Source organism: Charadrius vociferus, unplaced genomic scaffold (genome assembly GCF_000708025.1).
Source record: "Charadrius vociferus isolate BGI_N301 unplaced genomic scaffold, ASM70802v2 scaffold19, whole genome shotgun sequence".
Classification (NCBI taxonomy): Eukaryota; Metazoa; Chordata; class Aves; order Charadriiformes; family Charadriidae; genus Charadrius; species Charadrius vociferus.
Window position 1 is genome coordinate 3,038,646 of NW_009650173.1, and position 16,219 is coordinate 3,054,864.

At 34.3% G+C, this 16,219-nt stretch overlaps 1 protein-coding gene across 1 annotated transcript in view; it reads left to right on the forward strand.

Annotated features, from left to right (window-relative positions):
• The window catches only part of CCDC73 (coiled-coil domain containing 73), a 57,581-nt gene that overhangs the window by 8,788 nt on the left and 32,574 nt on the right, over positions 1-16,219 (forward strand). The window contains exons 2-6 of the mRNA XM_009892700.1: positions 1,662-1,733; positions 5,174-5,245; positions 6,008-6,043; positions 7,844-7,918; positions 10,025-10,063. Coding sequence (XP_009891002.1) covers positions 1,662-1,733; positions 5,174-5,245; positions 6,008-6,043; positions 7,844-7,918; positions 10,025-10,063 — 294 coding nt within the window. The remainder of the gene's footprint in view (positions 1-1,661; positions 1,734-5,173; positions 5,246-6,007; positions 6,044-7,843; positions 7,919-10,024; positions 10,064-16,219) is intronic.

Here is a 16,219-nt window from a genome sequence, read left to right on the forward strand (position 1 = left end):
TTTTACTTAAAACCCAATATAAAGAGAATAATCTTTTTGTGGCCCGCTTTTAATTTTTTATTAGAGAGATCCACAAATGTTTTTTTTTTTTTTTTGAGTTGTTACTGTTTCCCTGAGGATTATAGCCACTTCTTTTGCAGTTGTCTGTTGTGGTGTGAGTCATTTCAAGAGTGCTTATTTTTTCATTAATTTAGAATGCAGGTTTTAAACTGGAGTGGGGAAGTTGAACCCAAAAAAGCATGAAGGTGCGCATAATATATCAATACACAGTAGTACACAGAACACAGTTCAGGTATTGGGAGTACTCTTTTACCCTCACACAGTCGCTTTGGCCCTTGTGGAGTGTGTCCAACACAAGACCTCAATAAATGTTACTAATGCTCCAACACATCAAAGAGAAGTCAATCTTACCTTAATGTGGTCACTTTTTCAAGGTGTTCATCAGTCTGCAGAGAAAAGGCAGGAAATCAGCCTTCTGAAGCACGGAGCAACGCATTAGTGTAGCTTTCTAGGTCTTTAAAGGATATTCATGATTTCGACTGTATGCAATAACAGGACAGCAGTGAATTGCTTATGATATACATCAAAAACCAAAATACTCTTCTTGGAAGAAGTCATGAGTGTTTGATAGGGGAACCTGTTATTCTTCCTTTGAGTGTTGTATCTGTAAAGGAAGGCTGGTGTTCATAAAAATTTGACTCAAAAGGGAAGCTGATTCCAGTTAGGAAATTTAACTTTAATACCAGAATATTTCAGGAAATTTTCCATAAATTTTTAGCGACTGTGATTATCAGCAGGTAAGTCTCATTTATTATCACAGTAATAGTTTGATTCTTGACAAAGTGCTTCTGCAAGAGCAGGAAATGTAATACACCTTCCTGTTACTAGTCCATCTTTTGGATTGTGAAAGAAACTTTAGAGTTCTCAGATTTTCAGGTAGCTCATCTTATCAAAAATACGTGTTGATTATCCCTGACTTCTTTTTAACTTCTTGCTTTTATCTGGTAGGTCAGCAGGCTCCTTGGCACAGAAGGTTATGACAAATATTTCACTTTTTCCACAATAACAAGTAATTGCTGACACAAACTTTCAGTTTTCCTGGCAAATGTCAAAAAGAATTAAGATTCAAATGCTTTGAGTTGAATAATTAAGATGTCCCAAAGATTCTGACTCATTAACCATGATTAGCTGTATCATTGACTAACAATTGATTCTTGAAGCGCTTATTGCAGCTTGCTGAATTTCTCTTCATCTCAGTATTTTGACTTGGTTCATCAGAATATTCAATCAGTTTTCAAGTGTGAAGTCAAGTCTGGTTTATTCCCTTTGATTCTGGTTTTGTTGCAAGATGCAGAAGAGAATATATAGGAAATGGGAACTCTTCCTGCTAATTAAAAGAGCTACAATCCTAGCTCCTAATCTTTTGCTGTGCGTTTCAATCTAAGTTATTTGGCAAATTTTATGACCAAAACAGCTGAACTCATCTGCTGTTTTACCACATACAGAGAGCTTTTGTCTCCTCTTTTGCTGTGCAGTGTGCAGGCACATACTGTTCTGTGTACTGGACTGTACAGGAAGAAGAGTATGAATACAGAAATTATGGTGGTGTTTGGTTTGCAGGTATTATCTTTTATAAATTGTTTCTTTTTTTTTTTAACTAGGAAACAGAGATTAATTATGAAGATCAAATAAGTAAAATTGTTGTAGAGAAACAGGAACTTGAATGGCAAAAGGTAACTTTTCTACATGGTTTTGGTGTTTTAACTGCTGGGATTTAACTTTAATAAATATGGATTGTTTCTTGGTACAATTCTCCTTTTTAAGGCTCTTGTCATTTCTACTAGTAGAATGTGGCCAATAGTTTGTTGCCTACTCATGAACTTCTGTAGTCTTTATTTTGATTTGGATTGCGCCCAACCTAGAAATCTGATTAATAAAAGAGTGCCATCATAATATTTGGCATGACTGGAAATCTTCAGTCAAAAGGGATGTAAATATTGAAGCAATAAGACATTTAACTTAACATGAGGCATGTTGACACGTTAGTGTGGGGGAAGCTACGCAGCAGCTTCTCCCTATTATGCTTGGCTTTGGGGAGTGCAAGTACCAGTGCAGTTGTACAAACATCTTCACTTGCAATGTTTTGGGGGTGAGAATTTTTCAAAAACAATATTTTAAACAGGAACTTATGTTAGACGTACTCAAAAGTGGTTTGTCAGCTTTCACATTCTCAGAATGAAGTTTTCAGTAAAATAAGTCTAACATTCTTCGTAGGGGTAGGGCTCTTGAGGTTATGCTTTCATAGGAAATCCATTCCCTTCTCTAATACAATCAAACCTATGACCCCACTCACTAGGTCACAAGATAAAAGGCTTCACTCTGTATATTTTACGATCACAGAAAAAACAATAATTTTAGCTCTATCCTTGATCTTGGGTTATTTAACATCTTAGTAGTAAAGGAAGACTATTTCATCTTGGAGTTCATCCTAACCATCTTAAGTTAATAAACCTAACCATGTGCTTTTTTTCTGAAAGATACGTATGTGCACACAGAAACAGGAAACATTTTGTATTTGTAAAAGCAACAGTGCTTTCAATTTATAATCCTTCTTTGCTTTTCTTAACCTAGAATTGCAGTATTATTCTCAATAATCTGGGTTCAAAAGGGATGATTTCCATTCATTCTGAGACCTTAACAGCAATTTAATTTACCATTAATAAAAAGATGCGACTTAGGCAGTTAGGTGAACTCTTTTTTTTCTGCACCTTGCATTAAACATTGCAACATGGCAAACCTGATGTAAACAATGAGATGTAGATTTTAGGAACTTCATGTTCCACATATGTAGAGCTCTGGAACTTCAAAGGAACTAACTGATATGAGTTTCCAATTCTGGAGATTCAAGTAAGATGAAAATGTTAAGTATGACACTTAAATTGAATTTGTCACCTGATGGTTTCTGAATGCAGAATCATATTGACCTCAACAGTAGTTCAGTAAGAAGACAGCATCCCCTGGCTTATCAAAGGTTTCGTTATATTTTTTCTTCAGAGATATCCATTTCAATCGACATTTCTGTGATTCAGTATATATTTTTTTAGTATGTATTTTATTTTACCTTAAGTTTAGCAAACTAGTTTAAAATAAAGATGTGACAAGCTAAGTTTCTGTTTTATTAACAATTTTAAAGCAAATCTTTGACTAAGTTTTATGAATATTGTTGCTGCCCTTGAAAAATAAACCACTATGCTAGAGTAGGGAAAACGGAATAACTGGAGAAAATATTCCTTTAAACCTAACGAGTATAATCATTATAGTTGCTATAACATCACAATATCAAAGGTGATTTTTGTTTATATTTATAAAAAGCAACTTCAGTATTCACTCTCCCTGCACCACACATACAGGGTATCTATGGAAAATTTAATGAAAACCTGAATTTCTGAGAAAGTTATTTATAATAATTTTATTTAATAGTCTCAGCTGTCAGGCCTGTTAGGAAATGAATATTTGTAGAAATTACCCAGTCTCTTTTTTAGGGTAAAATATATCCCTTGAATATACAGTACAGAGATGACTATGGTATATTACGAAGACTTCAGTAATGCTGTTTTCCAGTTATCAATTACATTAATGACAAAATTGTATGAAGGATGACTGTGCGAAACCAAAATTATATCTACATAGATTATTTTATAATATTGGCTTGACTTCCTACAATCTAAAGAAGTGTCATCTTAATTTGGCAGTACTGTGGATATAAAATGTTATTCCTGTGGTGAGTAGGAATACTCCACTGGGAATTGTTGATTTGCTGTCACTGCAGTACTATTTCTGGCTTTCCAGTGTACTTGGCATGCCCTTTACCCACTAGAGAACCTGTGTCTTTGAACACAGTTTTTCCTCATGACTTTTGTTTTCACACCTTTGAATATTCGTTCATGTAGTATGCATTGTTTGTTAGATGCCAATCAAAACTTTCTCAACCTATCTTACAATGAATTAGAGAGTATTTACATAAAGAATATAAAACACTTCCACAGATTCTTGTGTTGTATCAAAGGGCAACAGCTCTCACTTGTGGAACTTGAAAGTAACACCAATTATCTGGGGAAAGTAGCAATAATGGAACAGGCTTTATGTTTGAAAACCTCTCAATTTCTCAATTAAGGCAGGAGAAGAAATTAAACTTCTAGTGTGTGAAACAAATCATCAATTTATTTTATCCCAGTCATTATTTTTAATAGTCTCAATTTACATATATTTTTGTGCTGTCATTACTTAATCATTTCCTGCTTCACACTACTATTTTTTTAGCTAAACACTCTCCTATATTTTAAGATAACTGTTCAAGGACTGCTGTTCAAGTCAAGAGCCTCTTGACTACCTTTACCTAATTTTTTTTAGTGTCTAGAACTTTAAAAAAAAAAAAGTCTTACAAATGTAACATATCTTCTGTATCACTTCACCTCAATTGGGGTGTGTCCTATCTTGTATAGTAACATGATGCTTAAAGACATTAAAGATTTGCAACTTGCAGAGTGTAGTATGTCTATGAGATTATGATATGAAATAATAACAAAAATAAAAATAATAGTACATCTTTTACTCATTTTCCTGTTTTTATGGATGAGAGTAAAGCCAAACAGTAGGATGATAAAAATCCTACGGTATCACCTTACTTTTAGTCTTTTCTGCCCTCCTTCAGCTCTTTCATGTAGTTTGTTAAATGACTAAAGTGTAGCTAAAACCAGAATAACAGATTGTTATTCTTTAATGGGATTATATTTTTTAATGGAAATTAAAATTGGAATTCTAGTAAAAGTACATGGGACTGTGTCAAGATGCTGTCTTAAGATGGCAGTGGGTGTTGGATAGCTTCTGCAGGTTGATGGGATGGGTAAGAGTTGCTTATAGAAGTCCTAGCAACAACAAATCTGAATCCCAGAGGTAAGTGTTATTACCTGTTATCAATTAAAGAGAAGCTGCTACCAAAAAGATTATTACCAGTTAACAAATGTCTCTTTTCAGTCTTCAGGTTTTGTTTTTATTCAATCATGTCCTTCTAAAAATATGTAACAAGGAATCAGGTTTTTTTTCTTGAAATACTCTATGTATGGTTTGCTGCAAGATAATATTTAAAACACACCATGTTTTTTCACATGAGCAGGAAACTTTGCAGCATCAGACGGACACACTACACCAACAAAACAAAGAAGCCATGGCAGCTTTTAAAAAACAGGTAGCAAAATAAGGCCTTCTAGCTTTGACAATGAGATTTTAAAATATGATGGCATAATAGCAAGTTATCAGTTGGTCTTAAAATATTTTTCTGTTGCATATGAAATGTTAGAATATACAGCTTGAAGAAATCAGGTCTTTTTCTTTCCTCCAGACACAGTATAATGCCTATATTTTGACAGTTCTTCTCAGTAAGCCACTATTACTGGGATTTTTCACTTTTATTCTTCCAAAATTCCTGGAGAAGATAATGCTTCTTTTAATCTGTTTTTTGGTTGTTTGTGGGTTGTTTTTTTTTTTTCCTCTGTCTTTAAGATGGCGTGTCCTCTGCAAGGTTAGATTCCTAAACCATGGTAAAGGATCTGACCATAACTTGCTCTGTTTAACATTTGAAAGTTTGTTTCAGTCTTTCAAATTGGAGTTGTGAGGTTTTTCTCTGTAATATATAATCAACAAATATGAGTCCTGAAAGAACTTGCAGAGAGCAGTCATAGGAACTGAAAGTGTTGCACATAATGATGACGAACTTATCACTAATGCTGCATCACAGTCATATCACACAAAAAACACAAGCAATTAGGTTTTTCTTTCTTGCAAAGAATAATTTGTGATTCAAAAGCTTGCTGCTTGTTACTATAGTGACAGGAAAATACAGGAAGTACACTATGCAGGGTAATATAACTATATTGTCAAGTTGTATAAATAAAATTAATCCCAATGTATTGATTATTTGTCTTTTTTTTTTATGCCACTGACAATCAAGTTACAGGCAAGGATGTTTGCCATGGAAGAAGAAAAGGTACTGTTACAGTAATTTTTAATTTGTCATCCAGTGAAGCACATAAACAAATGATAATACCATATATCTTACCAAACATATTCTAAGTATAAATAAGTATATTACAATTAAATTATTTTTCTTGCTATGGCCTTTGCAAAAGAAATTTCTTTATGACTTTTGTTACTTTTTTTGTTTTGTTTATAGTCTATAGAATTACTTGTGAAATGTCACTTTAAAATCTGCTTATGCTAAAAATTGATTGGGGGGGAAAGTGTTCTTTGACAATTCTGTATTAAAGCTATACAAAAGGTATTTGATTTTAGAAGTTTGGGACATATAGTCATAAGACTTTTCCACGTACTAGTGAGAAATAACAATTCTAACTGGCTTAGTAAAACGAGATTTTAATAGGGCTTTTATTAATTTACCTGAGCTGGTTTCCTAAGGAACTTGAGCTAAACTGAATTAAGATATGCTTAAGCCTGAATTTATGGGATTTTTCTTAACTACATGAGTTTTTGTACCAAACTGAGTGCCTGCTTCCTCTTCTGAATAAAGAATTTGCATTTGGTACACTAGGAGCCTGTTTCAAACAGTGAATTCAATCAACGTCTGCATGTGGACTCTGCTGTTTCACTTAAATTTCCCAATGATTAAAAGTGGATGAGTATGCCATATGTTTCATAAGAACTTGCACAGAAATTTGCAAGCAGGTGAAATTGGTTTGAAAGTGTATCAAAGTAAACTTTACTGCATTTATATTATCTGGTTGAGTTTCTTGCTTGTATTTGAAGTTTTTTCTTGTTTGTTTGTCCACATGTACCTTTGTAGTAGTCCCCGATTCGTATTTTCAATGACAGCTGCTGTTTCAGAATTAAATTGTGTGCTGATTTTTTTTTTTTCTTTTTTTTTTCTGAATACTTCCATTGAATTGAACAGTACTTTCAGCACTTTATACCAAGTAACTGAAAGAATAAATTAAGCTGTAATGTTTCAGGACACAGTTTGAATACAGTGGCCAATTTTTGTTCCAATTTACATGAATATGTACTTTTATGCATCAAATTGGTTTCAGGAGGTTGCACAGCCAGCACTGGCTTAGAAACAAGTGGAACACGCGAAGGTGTTTGATCAGATAGATATCACAGAATACACCATGGAAAAATGGAACATGCGAAGGTGTTTGATCAGATAGATTTGTTTTCCATGGTGTATTCTGTGATATCTAGGTTCTGCTCTCCATTTTATTGATTGCTGCCTGAGATTCTTACCTGATTTAATTCCACTGAAGTCCTTTGACTTTATTCACATCCATATATGTGTGTGTGTATATACACACATGCGTGTATATAAAAATATTAAATGTGCTTGCATGTATTTAGTAATTCCAGCGATAGCAGATTACAGTTCAATCTTTGTGGATTGGAAAAGCTGAGGAAGTTGTTTCTGAAGACCCTGCTACAGTGGATAAGAAAATGGATTTATCTGATACTTTCTTTATTATTTAGTATCTTTGTTCTAAACTGAAGTAACTTATTAATGCTGCCTTTGTGAGGTTTGTGTCTCCCAGGACAGAAAATTTTAAAACTTGCTGACTAGTCATAAGTGGTGAAAATATACTACCGTGTTTTCACTTTTCTTTTTATAGTAACATATAGTGCATTTTAAAATTATTTAGCTGAATTTTCACCTGTGTTCACCAATTAACTGTTCTGTCACAGTGGAGTAGTGCTTTATTTTCGTGACGTTCTTGTTGATAAATTCTTGTTGTAAATGCATTTATTCTGCCCAAATCCTGAAGTACAGTTTTGTTGAAAGGGAAAATATCAACTTGCTGTGGAAACAAAAGAAAAAGAAATTGATGGACTGAAAGAAGCATTAAAAGCATTACAGGTAAACTATTATTTTTGTTAAATAACTTGCCTTGGTATGCAAGTGTTTTGGTTTTAGGTTTTTCCATTGGTAAGAAAATAATTGCTTTTAAGAGGGTCTTTAAGGCCTTCTCATTTAATCTTTCTAGCACATGTAGGCCTCACTTTCTAACACTGAGTTTCGGTTCTGGTCTTCAGTGTCAAGACTACTTTAAGTTAGCCTTCCCGCTAAACGTCTTTTCCTCCAGGAGAACCGCAGACTCAAAGTCCAAATAGCATGTGAAATGTGCTTCGTTTTAATTTTCATAGTCTTCCTCTTCCTTTCTGTTCTTGTCTTCTTACTTCTCACCTGCCCGGAAACTCTGGTTTTGGATTCCTAAACAGAAACAAGTATTCACACCAGGCCTCCAACTCACTGTGCTACCTGTGTGTTTTATTATTTTACTTTGTTTCACTAGGAGGTTTCTGTACTTACCACTTAACCTATGGCTTTCCAATGCCTGTTTGTCAGTAAAACTGTTGGATAAACGCACAATTTATTCTGTTGCTGCTTGGTGTTATTTTTGTACTTTATTTTGTATTGTTACATGGTGTTGGAGGCGTTGTGTTTGTGATTCAGAGTTACTTGAAATAAAGGAACACATAAGGATATAGCTAGTATTTTTGTTTTCTTTTGAAGACCAAGGCAGATATGTTGAAAATGGATTAAAAGAGTAGAACTCTGAAGGTTTTTGTTCAACACAGAAGAGAATTAGCATTGTAATGCATTGTCAGATTTTGGATATTGCCAGGAACTAATTATTTTTCTATCCAAAACTGAGGGGACTAATAATTAATTCTACTGAAAACAAATGGTTATAATGGATTACTACCTATGATTTTGCAACATGTCTGATTCTTATTAACATTCTCTTATAATGGGATGCATTTAGTCGGTATCAGACTGTTTATTTAATCATTTAGTTAACACTAAAGGTATTTTAGGAGCAAAAGAAATTTATTCCCATGGCTGGCCTTCTGTGCAATTGCTGTAAGGATTTTCTTGCCTTGTTCAAACCTTGGCATAGCACAGATGATGTAGAATATCCCTCCATGGTCTGCTGAACGTAATATGTGGGTATAATATGTGGATAGGAAGAGTAATGAAAGATTCCAAAACTAGCTTAACATAAAATGTTTCACGTTCACAGATAAAACATTTGTGTAACAGTATAGTTCAGATCTAGGAAATTCTACTGTGGCTTGAGGAAGCAGGAGGTCACAGTGAACCTGTGGACCTAGAAAAATTGTTTGGAAATCAGCCTAAAATAAGAGTGAGGAATTTCTAATTCGGTTCTGTAGTCCTATCTATCCAGAGAGTCAGAATTCTACCTTCGAATGATTGTTCTCCAAGGCTTAGTTCTTTTCTAGAAAAAAAATATTCTAGAAAAAATATTTTCTGTGTAAGATTTGTACACACTGGGTTCTTTGACAGTTCTTTCTTTTTCTTTTTTCTAGACATTGTTAATGTTTCTTTAAACATTCTAAGAGACATAGAGACTGAAGCTCCTGTGATCTTAAGTATTATGCAAGCCAAAATTCTCTGATGTCAATAGTGTATGAAAAATAGTGTTAATGATTTCAAATGTCAGTCTTATATTATTAAAGCATGCAAGATTGGTACAATATGACTTTATAGACCACCATTCAGAATATCTTCCGAGATTTTTTTTTTTTTTTTTCCCAACAGGGAACACACTTGTATTCCTGTAGGACTTGAGGGAATACTTTTATTTCTGTCTCTATTATCTGTTTATTTCTAAGAGTCTAGTTTACAGACTGTAGTCCATTTACATATTATTTTTCTGACACATATCAGAAAACACAAAGATTTATGCATTTTTCAAAACTCCTCTAGTAACAAATCAGTGTAAAGTGTTTTCACATAATTTAAATATTGAAGTGAAATTATGTAAATTCAATCTAATAATAAAAGAAATAGTGTAATCCTTAATTCAAAACCAGTATTACTGTATTGGATTGGCAATAAATGCAATTCAGTCTTAGGTATGAGAATACCTAAATATGCAGGTTGTTGTCAGAAAAAATGTAACTACAATTTAATGAATACCTCTCTTTTGTTTTACAGATTTCAAAATACACTTTAGAAAAGAAACTAAATGAAATGGTAAGGAATTAATAAAAGCAGAAAAATAAGGAACAGCTTTTATGAAGATAATGTTTGCTTAGAGTATAATGCAAATACTAACCAGCTCTAATACTTAAATGATGTGTGATAATTATTACAAATAACCAAAAAAATTGATACCAGCTTTGAATCTGAAAAACTTTCAAATACAATGTTTTTATTTTTTTATAGTGTGATAGCTGCTACTTAGCACGTGGAATTTTTTCGTCCTGAATTAAAGTATAATTGGTACATTTGTTCTCTTTTAAAAACACCTTCACTCTAATCCATATAGACCGTGATTTGAATAATGTAATTACATTACCCTTATACATATTTGCATATATCATATTTGTCTCAAATAACTAATAGAGAATTCCAAGCAGTTCTTAGTTTTGTTTTTAAGAAAAACTAATAATGTTTTTCCTCTCACTCTTTTCACTCCTGTTAGCAAAATTACTTCTTAACACCAGTTCCCCTGAACAGTTTAGATTTCATCCAGTCCAGCTTACTCCCTCTGACACAGAGAATAAATTTATATAGAGTGACAGCATAGTTGCTCTGAACCCTGTTGTCTGTTTTAGGAAGTGAAAGAGTGAGCTGCAGAAACATTGCTAAGCTTGATTGAATAAATGCTGCGAAAATTCTGCTGCTGCTCAACTGGAAAGAATAAAGATAATATTGTCAGACCATTACAAACTGTGATTTTAATTAAGAAGCTCAAAAAACTAGGGTCCAGTTTAGCTTTAAGTACCATGACATTTGTACTGAAAGTCATCTTCAACGCTACAGTGGTTTTACACAAAATATGGTGAAATTGAATAATGTGCCCCCTGACCTGGGAGATAAGGCTACAAGTTAAAGATCAAAGGCAACATAAAATGTGTTTTGTCTTACTTCGCTTTTAACTTGCATTTGTTCTTAAAATACATCTGATCTAAAAATGTATTTAAAATATACAAAATTATTGAACTTATATTTAGGTCATTTCACATATTCCCTTTCTTTCATAACTTGCAAGCTCAGTCTTCCATATGAATGAGAATATTCAAATCACACCATCCTTGCTATAAGCTTTTCTGTGCTGCTTAAACAAATACCTTCCTTTCTTATGTCTATAAACTTTTCAATAATTGATTATTTGAATATTTTGAAAACATTAAGGTACTGTGACTTTGACATAGAGTATGGTTATTAAAAATGCTATTGAGTGGGCGACAAGGTATTAGAAATCCTCTTTTGCATGTGGCACTAAACATAACATGTATGGCTTGGCCATATTTATGGAAAGTGCTCTGATAGGAAACAATGAAAACAAAACCCCACAAGGTAAACAGAAGTGAATTCTTTCTTACAACTTTATGCAGTAGCGGGCTAATATAGTTTTAGACTGGGTCAATTTCTACCAACTTTGCTCCCTGAGCATTTCCACTGAAATAAATGGTACGTTCTAGGGATCAAAGTAGTAGTAGCCCACATAGACTCTTATTTTGCCATTTTTGATAACTAACTCTAAAAATAAATTGGGTGAAAGTCCAAATCATTAATTTATGAGACCCATTTCTATTTCAGTTTTAAGTTTGTTACAGACAGATTAGGTCATGCCCTGGCTAGTGTTTTGAAAGTAGCAGATGTGCTATTTAGTTTATACCTGGCAGTATACCTAGTTTATACCTTCGAAACCCTGCCAGTCAGTAAAGTAGCTTTTGTATGTGCTGGGGATTAAGTATGCATTACTGACGTAGCATTTTATTCTGGTTTTATTCCTTTAATTCTGTTCTTTTAGTCTAGTACGTATAATGTTACTATTTTGCATATAGACCATATTTTAGCATGATACGCGGTTAAGTTTATGTGGAAAATAATAGTGCTGATATAATTCTTACAATATATGCTAGAATTTTGAAATAGTGGAAGGTTTTGTTTCAGATTGAAAGACTGGATAGAGACAAAGAAATAAAGGATTTCTTTTTCTTCCATCTTTCCTTTGTTTCCACAATAAGTGTTGATTATTTTGTGCAGTGTAGTCACTTTGCACCTCGCCGCATATGGATAGTAGCACTCATGCAGTCAGGAGGCTACAGGACGGTTACTACAAAGCTAGTTGTCTTGATAGAATACGCTTGAGTGTGGATTCTGTATTAAATTCTTTTTCTTGCTGCTGAAATAAAGAAATAACTTGAGGAAAATGGCCTTGGTCAGGTCTTGGTTTCCTCCTTCATTAGTTTCCTGGTAGGTGGTACAACCTAGAATGCTAGAACTCCCTGAGTGTGGCATCTGTTCTCTTGTGCCCTTGTTGACTTGCATTGTCTGATCCTGGGCATGTCTGAGAGAGTGAGCATTTAGAGTTATTTGTTTTCTGCAGTACCTAAATCTCAAATATATATCATGGTGCTAAAATATAAAAAAACAAGACTGAGATTAAGGCTGGTGTTGGCTGGTATAGATACCAAATCTTGTGTGCAGTTCAGAAGAGCAAATTTGGAGTGCAAGATCTGTGTAGTCAATGGGGAGACATCACTGTCTACAAGGTAGTGATTCAGTGCATCAGTATTAATGAGTAAAGTAGATGGGGTGAGTAGCTCTGTGAATGACTGGTAATTAGTCTAGTTTCACTTGCTGACTGTGTTTATATTCATAAACTAAACGTTTGCGAGACCATTTTTGTGAGGCTGCAGTCAAGTGATATGAAATGGTCTAGGTTCATTAAACTCTACTGCTCTTCAAACAAGGGAAGCTGCATCCAAATAACCCACACTGTTTCCAGCAGTCTCCTGAACTGTGCCCAGGAACTGCTCACATGAGCGCTACTTGGCGTCAGCCAATATGCCTCAGGCACATTTTAACAGCTTAACAGTATAGACATTTCTTGAACTTCCCTGCCACCATTTAGTTTTCTAATACAGATGTAGTTACAAATGAATGAAAAATGAATTCCTGTTAAATGTTTAATAAATGTAATTTTAAAAGCTGGCTTGTTCATAATAATCTGGGATAGGAATGTTATTTTTATTTCCACATTTTTTTAGGAATGCCCCTGTAATTATACTATGTTGTTTAAAAATACAGTAAGAAGGCAGAGATACAGTATAATTTAAAACCAATGATTTTTAAGTAGAAAAATGGTGGAAACTAAAGGAACTATTGTGGAAACATTTTCCTATTTTGAAGATTTACAGTTGGTAACCACTTGCATAATTCTCATGTGATCTTGCCTAAAGTCTCCATGCTATTACATCTCCTTTGTTTCTCTGACACTTTTACTCCCAATTACCACCTTCTGCTTCACTGAGTAACTCTGACTAGTGACTCAATTTCCAGAATATCTTTGAGATATGAGCAATTCCCTCTTTGTCTTCCTGCAGTCACCTACCTGACCCTGAGCTATTTCTCTGGTCTGGTTCCACCAAGAAATCATTGTGCCTTAACAAACCATATGGCCACAATCAGTTCCACTCCCCATCCCAGCTTATCTTTATTACTGGTGGAGGGCAGGGCAATAATTCCTCTTCTTGCAGTATCAGACATTAGGAAGGAGAACCAAGAATCTGTGGGTCTTACTCCAGCTCCAGGGTCATACCCTCCCTATCCTGCAGTGTCGCCTGGTGTTCCTTGATTGTCTTCTATGGAAAAATGTTTTAAGACCTTTTTGCAGTGAGCAGAAGAAGGATGTCAGAAGGCAAAACCAAACTGCTTTTATTTTACTGTGCACTAAGTCTGGAGGAGAGCTTGCTGTCAAAAATCATATTTAGGCAACTGGTAAGCTCTTAATAAAACTTTTGAGGCTGTAGCAGGCCAATTCCTTTTCTCATTGGAGACAGCACTAGGAAACAACGAAGCATATTTCTACTTTTCTAGCAAGGAGGAAGGACTACCCTGTCTTGCTAACTTAAGAAAGAAATTGGGAGAACACAAAGAAAAATCTATACAAAAGAAAGTGCAAAAAGCCTCAGATCTTGCCACAAGCTGTTGGAGACTCAAATTGGCGATGCTTCCCTGTTTATTGGTTTCTTAGAATAAATCCACCTGAATGACTATCAGGAAAAACAATTTTTTTTTTTTCTGTTACAAAATCCACATCCTAACATTGTTTAAGCTTTTCAATGGTTTATGTATGATTAGGAAAAAGAAAAAGTATATGAACATTCACAACCTACATTCCTTGCAGTGATTCTGTAAGTGGTGGTGTTTCTTTACCAGTGCTTCCATTATGACTTTCCATTTGCTGTAGTGTGTTTAATTTCATACCTTATAAAACATGAGAAATTTGTATTGTATATCCTGTTTTGCTAGCCTTATGTTGGTCATTTCTTTTGATTACTATCAGCTTTTATTATCCTCTGATGCTGGGACATGTATTGCATTTGTTACTGTATGGAAATGGAGTCTTACAGAAGCCAAACAGACTGGGCCAGACTCATCCTTCTGTAACTTGAATTTACACACAGGAATGAATTTGGCCCAATTCATTTTAATTGCTGTCTTGCTCTACTGTAGATTAGAAATAGATTAGATGTCTAAATAAATTGATATCTTTTCTGAGGAATTAATTTAACCCACTCTCTTCAGAGAAAATTAATTTAAAAATTGACTAAATAGTACCTACAAAACTATTAACAAAAATACAGTATAAAGAAGAACACAAAAATCTTAGTGTATATGAAAGAAAGGGTAACAAATAATTTAAAAAAAAAAAATCAGTTGCATGTGTCACTGCATATACCTTCCTGTGAATATGTATTTTCAGTCACCCTCATACAAAACGAGGGTGATAAATTTCATGAAACTTAAATACTTTTTACTTAATTACTGTGTGGGATTCATTGCCAGAAGATATTACTTAGGCAAGATGTTAATAGAAGTAAAAATAAAGTGTTAAATGCTTACAAAAGTAGCTAGAAAAAAACCTACAGGTATGTAATATTAAAGTAGAAGTGAATTCATCGTACTTCAAGATATTACAACTGCTAATTGATACTGAGGAATTAGTAATTATTCATTAAAAGATTACTTACACTCTGGGAAGCATGGGGTAATAATCTGCATTAGTTTCACTAATCTGAATCAAAATTGCCACTATTTAGAAGTAGTTGATGCACTTCTGGGTTTTAGCAATTATGTTGAAATTCTTTTATTTAGGTGTGTCAAATTCACAAACTCTGGCCTAATCGTTTTTCCACTATGTCATTTTTAATGATCCCAGAACTGGAATGGATGAGGCTGTCTGGCATCTCTGGAGATGGCTTAGTCTAACTCTGCCCTGCGCAGAGCAGGGTCAGTTAGAGCCGGTTGCACAGGGCCATGTCCAGTCAGTTTTTAAATACCTCCACAGATAGAGACTCTGTAGGTGTTCCAGTGTTTGACCACCCATACAGTAATTTTTCCCCCCTCAAGTTTAAGTGAAATTTCTTGTATTTCACTTTGTGTCAGTGGGCACCACTAAGAGGAGTCTGGCTGTGTTGTCTTTATTTCCTCACACTGCTCCCCGCCCCCCCCCGTTTTTATACTCATTGATTAGATCCCCCCAACTCGCCTCTTCTCCAGGCTGAACAGTCCCAGCTCCCTCAGCCTCTCCTCACATGTCGGGTGCTCAAATCTCTTTATCACAATGGCCCTATACTTTGAACAATGTTCTATTGAGGAAAAAAAACCCAATATTTTTGTTTGAGTTTGTATTGCGATAGACCTTAAGAAGTCTTCCTCATTGATTAAAACCATGTTATGCCGGAAAGTACTTAAGATGCTAAAAGGAAGACAGCACTTTTAATAGTGGCTTTACGAAGACGACTGAGCACTGCATAATAGAACAAGAGAATGCAATGCTGTACTCAGTAGTGCAGGAGGATAAATATAAACCACAGCAGCACTAGCATGTTAGGCTATATTCACAATACAGTGGCAGATTAAATAACATGCTTAAGCCACATAACAAAGGAAAACTTGAAATCAGGATCTGAAAACAGTTAATACAGTTCCGCAGACATTTACATAAAAGTTCTCCTAAATATAAGGTACAGTATGTGAAAATATGTTTAAGTGCTTTTTTGGTAATCTAGCACACAGGTCTTTGGAATGAGATGCTATCTGGAAATGGGAACTGATCATTAGATATGAAATAGACAACTGAGATATTCTGGAATTATTTTGCATTTATGC